The sequence below is a fragment of the Nanorana parkeri genome, unplaced genomic scaffold, assembly GCF_000935625.1.
Source record: "Nanorana parkeri isolate BGI_ZX_2015 unplaced genomic scaffold, ASM93562v1 scaffold726, whole genome shotgun sequence".
Lineage (NCBI taxonomy): Eukaryota > Metazoa > Chordata > Amphibia > Anura > Dicroglossidae > Nanorana > Nanorana parkeri.
The window spans coordinates 610,200-623,735 of NW_017306994.1; the positions used below are offsets into that span (position 1 = coordinate 610,200).

General features: G+C 40.4%; 1 protein-coding gene across 1 annotated transcript in view; it reads right to left on the reverse strand.

The window, feature by feature from the left end:
• The window catches only part of LOC108793166 (multidrug and toxin extrusion protein 2-like), a 42,785-nt gene that overhangs the window by 5,069 nt on the left and 24,180 nt on the right, over window positions 1–13,536 (reverse strand). Inside the window, exons 10-14 of the mRNA XM_018564108.1 lie at window positions 12,480–12,547; window positions 10,396–10,504; window positions 7,332–7,407; window positions 3,589–3,662; window positions 1,121–1,249 (exon numbers count right to left, since the gene is read on the reverse strand). Of these exons, the coding sequence (XP_018419610.1) occupies window positions 1,121–1,249; window positions 3,589–3,662; window positions 7,332–7,407; window positions 10,396–10,504; window positions 12,480–12,547 (456 nt within the window). The remainder of the gene's footprint in view (window positions 1–1,120; window positions 1,250–3,588; window positions 3,663–7,331; window positions 7,408–10,395; window positions 10,505–12,479; window positions 12,548–13,536) is intronic.

The following is a 13,536-nucleotide window of genomic DNA, read 5'->3' on the forward strand; positions in this document are numbered from 1 at the left end:
GGGGGGTATATTATTATGTGTGCGGGGGGAGATTGGAATGGGGGGGTGTATTATTATGTATGGGGGGGGGTCCCCTATATTTCAGGTGCGATTAGGGATTCCTGTCACAAACATGCGTTTTACTGCACAGGAATCCCTAATTTGGTGTTTACATGCAGCAACTGTCACCCATTCAAGTTAATGATCAGGTGACAGCGGCTGCATGTAAACGCCTGCATACCGCATGTAATCGTATGTGATATGATTACATGCGTTTACAAAAACAATCACTCTCCCTGCAAGCTGCAACTGTCACCGATTCAAATTAATGATCGGGTGACAGCTGCTGCATGTAAACGCATGCACACCGCATGTAATCATATGTGAAAGGATTACATGCAGTTAGGAATCAATCACTATCCCTGGATACACAATACAATTGTCCCTGGATACACAATACAATTGTGTATCCAGGGATAGTGATTGATTACAGCTGCTGCATGTAAACGCATGCACACCGCATGTAATCATATGTGAAAGGATTACATGCAGTTAGGAATCAATCACTATCCCTGGATACACAATTGTATTGTGTATCCAGGGACAATTGTATTGTGTATCCAGGGACAATTGTATTGTGTATCCAGGGATAGTGATTGATTACAGCTGCTGCATGTAAACGCATGCACACCGCATGTAATCATATGTGAAAGGATTACATGCAGCAGCTGTCCCCCGATCATTAATTTGAATCGGTGACAGTTGCAGCTTGTAACATGTACATACATGAAAACTGGTACCGTATATAGTAGCAGCCCCCACGGGACAAAAAAATTTGTCCAGTGGCCCCCGACTAAATTGAGTCATGTGCTCTCAAATTACTCTTACCACAACCACTGAAAGAGGACACTGTATCCTCTTTGAATGCTAATTTATGGGTCATTGTTAGTGTACTTAGTGTTACCCCTTGTTGTTTTCCCCACTATCCTTATCCTATGACTATAGCAACAGGTCCCAGAACAACCAATCTGTATCAGCAAAGCTAAATTCAGCTGATATTATAATCTTACAATTCAGTGTAGGAACGCAAACATTTAATATGCAAACATATTACTGCCATATATCCAGTTAGTAATCTTACCTATAACCCCAAGTTTTGCTGGAAACATCAGCGATAATCCAACCGGAATCCCAATGAAGTAATAACCAAAAATATTTGTAATAGCACCAATTTTTTGCTTTCCCATTCCTCTTAATATTCCACAGCAAGCTGTCTACAACAGAATATTGAAGGTTAAATGTTGTATACTTCAATCATCCACAGGACTACCATAAAAACTAATTTATGAATTGCATAAACGGTGCAGTAAATAAATGTATTCTTGCACAGATTATCAAATAAAAGACCAAAAAGTTATTTTTCTTGTCCATTGAGGTACACAGGAAAACCAAAACTATTGGGTTATACTGCTGCCTACAGGAGGTTGGGACACTGGCAAACAGAAAAATTGTAAGCCAGTCCCCATTTAAACCCTCCTGTTTTTAGCATGCATCAGTTTCTCACCAGTATCCTAGGTGTTCCATTTCCCCAGTTGTGCTGAAAAAGGTCTAACTATTTTTTGCTAAGCTTAGCAGAATTTTCTTCCTGTGACTTCAATCAAGATTTCTCCCTTGCACTGCTTCTTGAGCTGGTCTCTATATAGCATCTATATAGCATCTATGTGGTCCATCATTTCCTCAGCCTGGCTTTGGAGGTCAGACCTCAATGCATGGCCAACCTGGAATGTGACCTTTGGGAACTGGGGTCTGCATTGTGGTGCTTTCCAGACCAGGGTTCACTGTGTTAGTTAGCCATTGAGCAATTTCTAGGCCCAGAGCTGTGGCACAGCCCCAGGTGTGACCCTGTCACTGAAGACTCACTTTGTTAGTAAGACCATTAAGGCTAAAGCACCAGGAGCTACCTCACTGTTTGCACAGCTGCCATTGGTTTTACCACAGTGACCTGTTGTGGCCTAAAACCCTCATCAGCTCCAGCTGCCTGGGTTTGTGAGTACCTGAGGCCTTGCCCCACATTGGGCCTAGTTGCAGTACCACAGACTCAACATGTCTTTGCTAAGACACAGAGGGCAATCCTGCTGCCATGGGTGACCTCAGCCCCCACTCCCCTAGTGGTTCTGGAGGTGTTTACCCCAGGGGGAACTGGCACCTGCCATCTGGAACCTGGGACCCCTTTTATCATAGGGTCTTTATTATCAGAGTCTTCCTCGGCCGTGTCGGGCAAGCCGTGGTCCCCACCATAACCACCATAACCTTCATGTCCGCCCAGAAATTTTTAGTTGCTTCTTCTCAGCTACCGGGGCACTCTTCCGTCAAATATTTTAACTGTCTATCTCTGACCTTCCTGAGTCCTTAAAGCTCAGATTTAGCGTCCCAACAGTACATCTCTGAAAATATTGTTAATGAGGTTTACACAGTTTTACATGGGGATGTACACATTGCCCTGCATCTGGCCTTTGGTCCTTTAGAGCTCCTACAGCTACAAACTTCTTTCCACTTCACCTGCTTTTTGAGACATTGCTCTATGTGAACTGGAAAGACCCTGAAGGGTCATGGGCTGCACCCAAGAGTGCGTTGAAACTTTTTCTTTTGAAAAGGAATTTGTAAAATCGGTGGTCTTTTCCCACCTGCTTAACCAGAAAATGACTGACTAGACTGGTTGAAGGTGTACTCATCATTTAGGGTTTCACTAACAAGCAACTAGGGTCCCTTCTTAAATCCCAGTTTGAATAAACTGGTCTGGCCCTCTGTCAATTTGTGCCGGTAACCTTAATCTGTCAGATTCCCTTAAGAAGGAACTCTCCACAGCTGGGGTAGACTTCTGTTTCATAGAGAGGCTGGAGCAAACGTATGGAACCATGTGCTTTAGTTGTGATAGCTTGCTAAAAGCATCTAAACTTGTGCCTTGGATGGAAGTGATGTCTGTACAGATGCACAGAGCACTCTGGATGCATGAATGGGACTGAGGCATGTTGTCTTTTTGGCTCTGCTCTTGACACCATGATTAGTAATGCTATGGGTCAAACTGTGCTCCTGCCTCAATGCAAGAGGTCTGCCGAGGAGTTGAAGAAATCCTACCATTTACCTTCATCTACATTGGCAGTAGGTACTTGTAGCCCTTCAGAGCCTCACTTCCACTTATACCGCAGGACTCAAAGCCTAAAGTAAACTAAACCTTCTGAAAAGCCTTTGGCATGATGGTGCACCTCCACTTCTACAGCTAAGGAGCTGTTTGTACGTCTGGGTAGGTCCATGGGTAGTTTGTCTTCCTAGCATTTAGGTTACCCCTCACTGTATTTCTTGTGCTACTGAACAAAGTATTGCAACTTCCTAAATCTTACTGTGTTCCTTGAACCCTGGCACCCCTTGTACTGCCAACCTCATGTGGGTGGCAGTATAACCTGACTGTTTCTGAATTTATGTGTCCCTTAACAGAGTCCAAGATAGAGTCTATGGTAAGTACAAAAATCTTAATTTTGCACCCACTTTCTTCTGCAGGCTTGCAGTAGTAATCATTTAATTTTTGTATAACTGAGCTAAATAATAAAATACTTACAGTTGTACCACCAAACAGGTGAAGTGGAGCAAATAGGAGCATGAGTTTTGAAACTAAACCAACAATATCCCTAAATTTAAAGACACAAATAAACAAAATACTATGAAATAATTACCATGACAGTATAATGTAATGTTTTACATATAGGTTACATAGGTTAGGACAAATTAATAAAGTAGCCATTTCACTTACTAATAGCTTTACCCTTTTAGATAAATCTTTTTTTCCCATACTATGTAGCTGTGTTCTATTTAGCCAGCAGAGCTATATATTTACCAGGCTTTATTGCAACAGCTTGCCAAAAAGGAAGAAAGAGCTTTTTAAAGCTGGGGGCAGTTGTATTAGAAAAATTAAACTGTAAAATAAAGGTCCGACACCTCCACTAGAATCCTAAAACGTATTCACAAAAGTAATTACGATTCAGGTATGTTAAAATCATAGAACAGCAAAACAAAGAGCAAAAAGGGTCCCCTGTAATGGTTCAATGCAGTAGAGGTTGTGTTCTACAGAACAGAGGTATTCTGTTAAGTGTTTTGCAACAGATGGCAGAGGAATTAATATTTTTAAAGGATTAAATAAAAATAAACCCTACTCCCCCTGGGGGGTACCCTAACCTACTCTAAGCTACCACCCAGGTGTCCACTTACCTCTGACAGTGGTGCCTTCTATGATGTTTACATCCTCCTTTTAGAAATCTTGGCACTGCGTGTGAAGTAATCCTTCATAAACTGATATGGACAATATTTGTACTGTTGGAGTATTCATGTCTAGGGGAAGTCCAGCAAGGGGTAGTGCAAAGAAGATTTCTGAATGGAGGATATAATCTCTGTGGGAAGCAGCTGCCGTTGGAGGAAGGTAAGTGGGCACTAGGTTGGGGGTATGTTAGGGTGTTAGGAAGTGAAAGCTGGTAAAATTTTATCTAAACCTGAACTTGTCCTTTAAATAAATATGCATTAATCCTGTCATTCTTTATTTAAATGTTTGGCCTTGTAGAGAGGTGACAAGACCTTAGCAGTGGCAGTAAGGCCTGCAAGTGCTTCCCAGTAATGCAGGTATCCAATGTTGGTAGGGTCAAGTCTTGGAACATACTGTGGGTGTGGAGGCATTAATGAAGGGAATCTTTGGGGTGCATTCCGAGAGAAAGCAGTTTTGACTGGTCTAGGGTGAGACAGTGCAGTGCTGACTCTGAATAGGTGAGTGAGGCTTCTGTTCTGTATGGTGTGGAGTAATGTACTGGCCACCAGTAAATCTATGTGACTGACATAGGTCTTACTGGTAAGGCAAGTGACTGAATTGATTACAGTATTGTCAGATCTGGACTCACAACTACTTTCTGTGGCTTATCTGCAAGATACTGATTATTAAAGAAATTGGATTTTTGGCCCTTATTCTGTATCCCAGTAAAAGCTTTATTTGGCCATTCATCCCATTTTTTCCCCATCATTACAGATAGGGATGCACTGATGGCATTTTTTTCAATATAGAGTATGAGTACCAATACGTTTCCTCAAGTACTCACTGATACCAATTATGATACCTTTTTTTTAGTGTCATGTGACAGTTTTTCTAAAACAATACAGACTAATGATTTCAGGACAGTGGTGGAGTGCCAGGGCCCGGTCACAACTGCAAATGCTGTGATCCTGGCTGTTCTGCCACTGACTCCAAGCTGTAGAAGGACTACACATCCCAGCAATACATTATACAGCAAGGCAGAATACCACTAGCTACAGTTGTGTGAAAAAGTGTTGGCCCCCTTCCTGATTTTTCATTGTTTTGCATGTTTGTCACACTTTCATGTTTCAGATAATCAAACAAATTTAAATATTAGTCAAATATAGCAAACAAGTAAACACAACATGCAGTTTTTAAAGGAAGGTTTTTATTATTAAGGGAAAACAAAATCCAAACCCACATGGCCCTGTGTAAAAAAGTGTTTGCCCCCTAAACCTAATAACTGGTTGGGCCACCAGTTTGATTGCAGCAAGAACTGCAATCAAGCGTTTGCGATAACTTGCAATGAGTCTGTTACAGTGCTGTGCAGGAATTTTGGTCCACTCATATTTGCAGAATTGTTGTAATTCAGCCACATTGGAAGGTTTTCTAGCATGAACCACCTTTTTAAGGTCATACCACAGCATCTCAATAGGATTCAGGTCAGGACTTTGACTAGGCCACTCCAAAGTCTTCATTTTGTTTTTCTTCAGCCATTCAGAGGTCTTTTAGATGCGTTTTTGATGCGTTTTTGGTAAAAAAAGTAAAAAAAAATTGAAAAAGTTTAAAATGGGCTTTCAGTGCGTTCCAGGCATTTGCATGCGTTTTTGATGCGTTTGCAGATCCAGAGCAGGTAAAATAGGGCCTGCTGCAGTTTTTTCACCTGCTCTGGAACTGCACGCTGCGATGTGAACTGGAGCAAAAAATACCATTGGAATACATTGGACGCAGTTTTGATCCGGTCTGTAACTGCTCTGCTCTGCACCTGCTCCGCGCTTGGTGTGAACAAGGCCTTAGGTCTACTTCACTTTGTCAGTCAAGTCTTATTTAAGTGATTTCTTGATTGCGAACAAGTGTGGCAGTAATCAGGCCTGGGTGTGGCTAGAGAAATTTAACTCAGGTGTGGTAAACCAGAATTAAGTTATGTGGGCAAACACTTTTTCACACAGGGCCATGTGGGTTTGGATTTTGTTTTCCCTTAATAATAAAAACCTTCCTTTAAAAACTGCATGTTGTGTTTACTTGTTTGCTATATTTGACTAATATTTAAATTTGTTTGATGATCTGAAACATGAAAGTGTGACAAACGTGCAAAACAATGAAAAATCATGAAGGGGCCAACACTTTTTCACACAACTGTATAAAGGACTACAAATTCTAGTGATAGATTATACAACAATACAGAATATCACCAGCTATAGAGGACTACAAATCTCAGCAATACATTATATAACAATGCAGCAGAATACCACCAGCTAGTGGACTGCAAAGCCCAGCATTACATTATACAATAATGCAGAGGGCCAGGGCTGCATGCTGTCTCACCAAAGCTGAACACAGTCTCACCAGGGCTGCGCTGTCTATCCAGGGCTGCGTGCGGGTCTCACCAGGAGTTTGTGCGGGTCTCACCAGGGCTGCATGTGGTTTCACCAGAGCTGCGTGTAGGTTTCCCAAGGGCTGTGTGAGAGGTGGCTCCCCGTTGCTGTTCGAGCGGGTGTGGCGGCGGGTCTCCCCAGGGTTGTTTTGGTTGATGTGGCAGCGGGTCTCCCCTGTGCTGTGCGGGTGTCCTCGGGTCTCCCCATGGCTGTACAGGTGGGTGCGTCCGGCAAGAAGGAGAAGCAGGAAATATGTGGCCGGACTGATGCTGTAAATGGGTGCTGCGAGGTCCCCAGCAGGCTGCCCCAGCAAGGACCGGTATCAGCGTTAAGTATCGGGGCATTTTAATGAGTACTCGTGAAAAGGCCCAGTATTGGCACCGGTACATCCCCAATTACAGACTTTTGAATTCATCAGCATAAGCTGTCTTTCCTGGTTCAAGGTACCGATAATGCTAATGCTTCAAACCAAAGAAATTGTAAATGACCCCTAAAGTCCTTACCAAAACAGGGTAGTGTGTTGAACAGTGTGTTGTGTCACTTTTCTGCTTAAAAATTTAAAAAATTCCCTGGTACGGAAATGAAAAGTGAGATCGCCACATATTATCATAAATGGATTTGAAGAAGTTACTTAACTTCATATTACTCACCTATCAGTTGTAAACATATAACCTATGACATTTTTCAGTGCAAGTGCAATACTGCTGATCAACAAGCAACCAATTGCTGAAAAATAGGAAACGCAGATTAGACTGGAAAATAATTTAATATTTCAATTGCCTAGTTTATGCTCTAAAACAGCAAACAACAATAACTGAATCAGAAGTGATATTCCAAGCCTAAGGAAATTGCATAATTGAAAACAAATGACAGATAAATGCAAGGCTGTTTTTCAAATGTGTTCTAGGCCTGACTATGAATGTGTACCTATAGTCATTTTTTGGATTAGGATCAGATTTTGGATAGAGTGAGTTAGAACCATTGTTAGTTTTTTTTAGATTTCCCTTTACTTGTTGCCCCTAAAACATAACAGGGAGTCATGGAAAATCTTTCCAAAGTGAAGGGAAAACCCCCAATTAGGCCACTGTCACTTAGTGGGTCTGTCAAAAGTTGTGTGGACACTGGGTCACTATATCCTGGCCTCCCTTGAAATTTCTAAATCCTCTCTGGTGTCTAGTGGGTTCTCTCAATCTTCAGTTCACAGACCGCACTATCACTCCCTGTTGGCCACGCAGCCGACTTAGCCCTGCCCACCATGCGCTGGTGGGCAGGGCTAAGTCCGGTCACCAATGTTGTCAGTCCTGTTACAGCTACTCCTTGGCCTGTCAATCAAACAGCCAAGAAGATGAGTAAAATGTGACCTGGCCACAATAAAGTGGATCCCCCCCCTTGCGTGGCTCTCGCCCTTTAAAGGGGCCACTGGCCAGGGCTACTCCAGGAAAAATAAAGTTGTGAATCATCGGCCATTAGGATAACAGACAGCAATAAAATCATAATAGGGGTTCTAACCCTTGCCCACTCTATTTAGTAAAAAAATTGTCTCCCTGTTTAACTGCAGAAATAAAAAATAATTAGAATGGTGTGCAAAAGACAACAATTACAGAAAGACACTGTCATTATTATCATTTCTTAATTATATTATTTACAATGTATACACAAAACAAAATTATATAGGGCTTTCTGAGATGAGAAGAAAAACCACAATAAAATTGAGCCAGTTCAAAAGAATTTACAAAACTTTTATTAACATAGAAAACATTAAAATATCAGTCTTGAGGAGTAAGTCTAATTGGTTGCATCTATATATACCAAAGACCATATGGTGTCAACTACTGGATGTTGAAAGGTGATTCCACCAATGTTCAAAACTTCTTATTTCCACCTTAAACACGTTTCACGTCACAGCTTCAACAGGAAGGTAAGTGAAGTAATCTATGGTTCACAAATACCAAATCATGAATGCAACATATTCACATATGGGGACTAGAATAGCATGTTTACTTGTAAGTGCTGTATTACAGTTAAGTACTTAAGAAAATTATCCTCTATTAAAACCCAGTAGGAAATGCTGCCAGTCCAGTCTTTATTGGGCTGGAGATATTTCCTATTGGGTTTTAATAAAGGATTACTTAACTCACCTTCCTGATGAGGCGGTGACACAAAACTTGTTTAAGGTGGAAATAAAGAGTTGTGGAATCACCTTTCAACATCTAGTAGTTGACACCGTATGGATTTTGTATATGTAGATGCAACCAATTAGTCTTACTCCTCAAGATTGTGATAATCCTCTGCTAACAAATATGATCTGTTGTTATGGGTGTTCATGGATATTTTAATGTTTTCTATGTTAATAAAAGTTTTGTAAATTCTTTTAAACTGCCTCAATTTTATTGTGGTTTTTCTTCTCATCTCAGAAAGCCCTATATCATTTTGCTTTGTGTATCCATTTAAGTTAGGGTGAGATGAGAATACGTTTTTGGGAGACCTAATATTTATATTATAATATTTACAGTGTATGTCTAACCAAAATTATTTTTGGATAGAAAGGGTTAGAACTGTCGCAGTGATGGTCAGCATAATTGGCCAATAGAAATGCACATCATTTATCCTCAATGTATGCATAAAGCTGACCATACACTGCTCAAATTTGTGTGGCAGTGTGTGTCCCTTTTGGCACCACTCTGGTCGACAAAAGTCAATTTATTAATCGATGGAGACGGGCCGACAACCATTGGCTGCAGTCACTGTTTGGGTATTCTGGGTATTCTGGCAGTCACACTTGCCGCTGTCAGAATACAATAGCCTGGCAGGGAAGATCCCACATCCACACTGTTTAGTATAAATGGGGGAAACAACGGGGGTTATGGCCAGCTTTACTCTAAGGAGTGCACCTTTGTTATATATAACATAACCTAATCTGCATTTCTATCCATGAGAAAGTATATGGCATATTAGGGCTGGTAATGATTAACATTTTTGTGTTCGATTAATCGAAATTTTTTGAAATCAATTAATTGATTAATTTCGATTAATTATAATGCACATACAGATCCAACTACATTAGCCTATACACATAAAGCACAGCAATGAAGTAATAAAATAAACTAGGATCACAGTAATCCAGCACGTTATTAATCTCATGTGCCCCACTCAATATGGCCGCCGCTTGAGTGGGGCAGCTCAGAATAATAACGTGCTAGATTAGTGTGATCCTAGTTCATTGTATGACTTCATTGCTGTGCTGTATGTGTATAGGCCAATGCCTTGGCTGGCGCTCGTGCAGAGAGTTTAAAAAAAAAATTAATCGATCAAAAAGATTAACGATTAATCGAGAAATTAATCGTTAATTTGCACAGCCCTATGGCATATGCTGTCCTCTTTATTAGTACAAGTGAATCATTGACACAGAAACATACATGATGGCAGTACACAACTAAGCAAATTTTGGGAAACATTGAAATGCTTGCATGAAAATACAACTTGAGCAAACACAAAAATTAAGAGCATACATGTTGTAGAAACCAGAGACAAGGAGAACTGAGAGTCACTCAGAAACCAAATATTTGCTTTGGTTTCATAAAAAATACAGTATATATTCATGTCATCCACTTTATGATTTAGCACAGAAAAAAATATATTACTTTCTACAGGGTACACATTTTTTTAAAACTTGTTTTATATTATGTAGTATTTCTTTAGTGCCCAAAATCCTACCTGTGCAGCAAAGTACAACTTTACAAGACTTTATGGCTTGTTCGATGTCTCCAGCTCCTAAAGCATTTCCAATCCTGACATTGGCAGCCGTGCCAAAGCCAATTGGAAGCTGTAGAGGAAAATATTAATGTGATTTAGAAATTGCTGGTGAGAATCATTTTAGTTTACCATGGTAAATAACTGCAACCTCAGACATTACAGAAATTATCCAAGTGGACATGATGCCAAAATATTTGTATGAGAAAAAATACTCAAAACTTTTAATCAAATTAAAATATATAATGTCCTTTAAATATTCTAAGGGGGGTTGATATGAATTTAATGTAATGGGCACAAATTGCTCGATGCAACTTAAAAACTACATAAATGTTTATTTTGTTTGAAATTCATTCTGAATCCCCAAAATGCAAAGGCTTTTCTAAACCCTGTCCCATTCTTTGTAGTTATAAACTGGTAAAAAGGAACCTATTTTAAAGTGCCCCATGATTATTATAAAAGTGTTAACTGAGCAGCAGTGTGAGAAGCAGTGGCTTATATATGCTTGCATGTCTGCTCGTATACCTTGTACAATGTCCTGGTAGCCTGAGCCTAGAGATGCTCTAATAAATAAATAGCCTGGTCAGGATCTTGTGTTTGACTCGCCCCATTTAGGCTTTCTGCATCTCCCTATTGGCCCATAGTTTTAAACCGAGTACCCCCAGAGCCTTCCAGACCATTTTTATTCTGCCAAATTGCATGAAGCCTGGTTTACATAGGCTTTAGCTTGGAGATACAGTATGTGTCTCGAGCAACTTTTACTACAAGTATTATTAAAGCATAATCAAAGCTTTCATTGGTTTTTAGTAGCTTCCATGAAACCCTCAAAGTATATTTCCACTTCCAAACAATTTTTAGCACTATCTGAAGGAACAGCCAGCATTTTCATTAAAGTGCCACTAATCTCAGGAGTTAAACCTTAAACATACATGACTATTACCTTAACAATTAACAAAAATGTATCTTATTTGTGTCTCCCTTTAGCTGTAGATCCTCAAATAATGTCTGAATCTGTGCTGATAATGTCCTTCCTTCTGGAGGGTGGCTACCTTTGTTCCCCATGGTCCCTGTGTGTGTTGTAAAGTAGTCACCGCCCCAAGCTCACTCCCGTGATGGACAACAATCGCAATACAAATTATTAAACTAAAATTGAGATTGTAGTCCATCGCAGGAGTAAGCTTGGAGTGGTGGCTGCTTTACAACACACACAGGGACCATGGGCAACAAAAGTAGCCACCCTCCAGAAGGAAGGACAATGTCAGCACCAATTCAGAGATGATTTGAGGATCTACAGCCGAGTGATACACAACACAAATAAGAAACATTTTTGTTATTTAGTTGGGTTACTTGAATGTATTTTTAAGATTTAACTTTAAGATTTGTGGTCAGCCCACCTGGATTATCTACTCTTAAAATTGGTTGACATTTCTTGCTCATTTCTCTTGTACTGGAATAATGAGTAAAGGAAGTTGTAACATTGTTACATATTTGATCCAGACCCTCTTGCACCCCATTGTTCCTGCACACACACCCCTTAAACATACCCCTCTTTCACCCTGAAGCATTTCTTCCTACATACAGTATATTCAATTCTTACCCTGATTAGTAGCTAATGACTGCCATCCTGCACTTTGAGCACCCAGCCATTGTTTTCTTCATCTTTTATACCACTCATCTCCTGCCCTTGTTTTTAACATTCTACCCCTTCTCTTCACCTGAATGAATTTCACACATTCATCAAAGCCTCATTGCTTCCTTAAATGTAAACACTCTTTTGGGGCACTGCATTGCTTCTTCTCCTTGTTAGCCCATGAGTACAGCAGCAAAACAGACTGTACTGCTTCTCCTTCTAGCCTGAGCTCTGCTGTACAGGGTATTTCACAAGGCAGATATTGAGTCAAATACAGGTATTTACTCTGCATTAAACAAATACATTAAATGTTGATTAAATTGTACTTTCTTTCCGACTTTAGCTTTAAAAGAAACAGTGTCATATTAAGTAGGTTTAAAAATGTTACAATGCATAAACAGTAAAGCGACCATCATACCATTATAGCCAATGTTAACAACTGCAACATAATGACTTGTCCCCCCAGCTCCACAACACTAATAAGCCCTAAAAAAAATAAAAAAAAGTTGAATATGTTAGTAGTTGGACAACATTCCATACATGTTTTTGTTTACTTTTGTTTACATACTTACATGACCCAATAACAAGTGCGTTTCAAGGCCCACTGAAGAACCACAATTGATAAATATAAATCCTATTGTTTCCATAAGTAAAGGAAGAGAAGGACAAACTAAAACAGTTACCCATAGCGTAGTCAGTAGAGAAATCCAATCAGGGTTTTACCTGTCATCCAAAAAGCACGTGAGTGCAGGATTGGAATTTAGGCCCCTTGGTTGGATGCAATCCAGCGTATAGATCCAAAAGGCTTCTCTCCTGAGAAGTTGTTTTGCCCTGTCACCACCCCTGGGATGTTGTGTGTACCGTACTGCTTACCATCCCTTCCCCCCTCCCTACACCACCCCTCTCCCACACGCCCAACTACTTGCTCCTCAAGGTCTTGGGGCGTGTTGCTTTTGCCTTTTTTCTGCATGCTCATAATTTTTCATGAGGACCAAATAGGGATGTTTCCAGATTGTTATCAATGTATATGCAATAATGTTACTGTCCTTAATGGTGGACATATAGGATTTACGGTCTTCTCTACTGTTTTACATTCCCCTGTGTGCTTGACACCATAACTTTTGGCTCAAATGTATTCTTTTGTGCGATTATATATCAATACAACGTTAAATGATGTGTCCCTATATGAATATGCTTCACATGTTTACTCCTGTGGGCTTATATGTGCACCACCAATGTCAGCATAATCTTATCCTAATGTGGGTTGTTAATGGGGAATGTCTTTTGCCTGCACTGACTGCACTGTCAAATTGTGCTTATGACTGCAGTTCGCTACTTGTCCACTGTGCATGCCAGCGTCCTGTACCCTAGGCAACCAGCTGATGTTACTTCCAGCTAACGGCCATATCATTACAACTCGCTGTGTACATTAGTGGATTACAGGTGAGCCTCATTTGAGTGCAGAATGGCGGGAA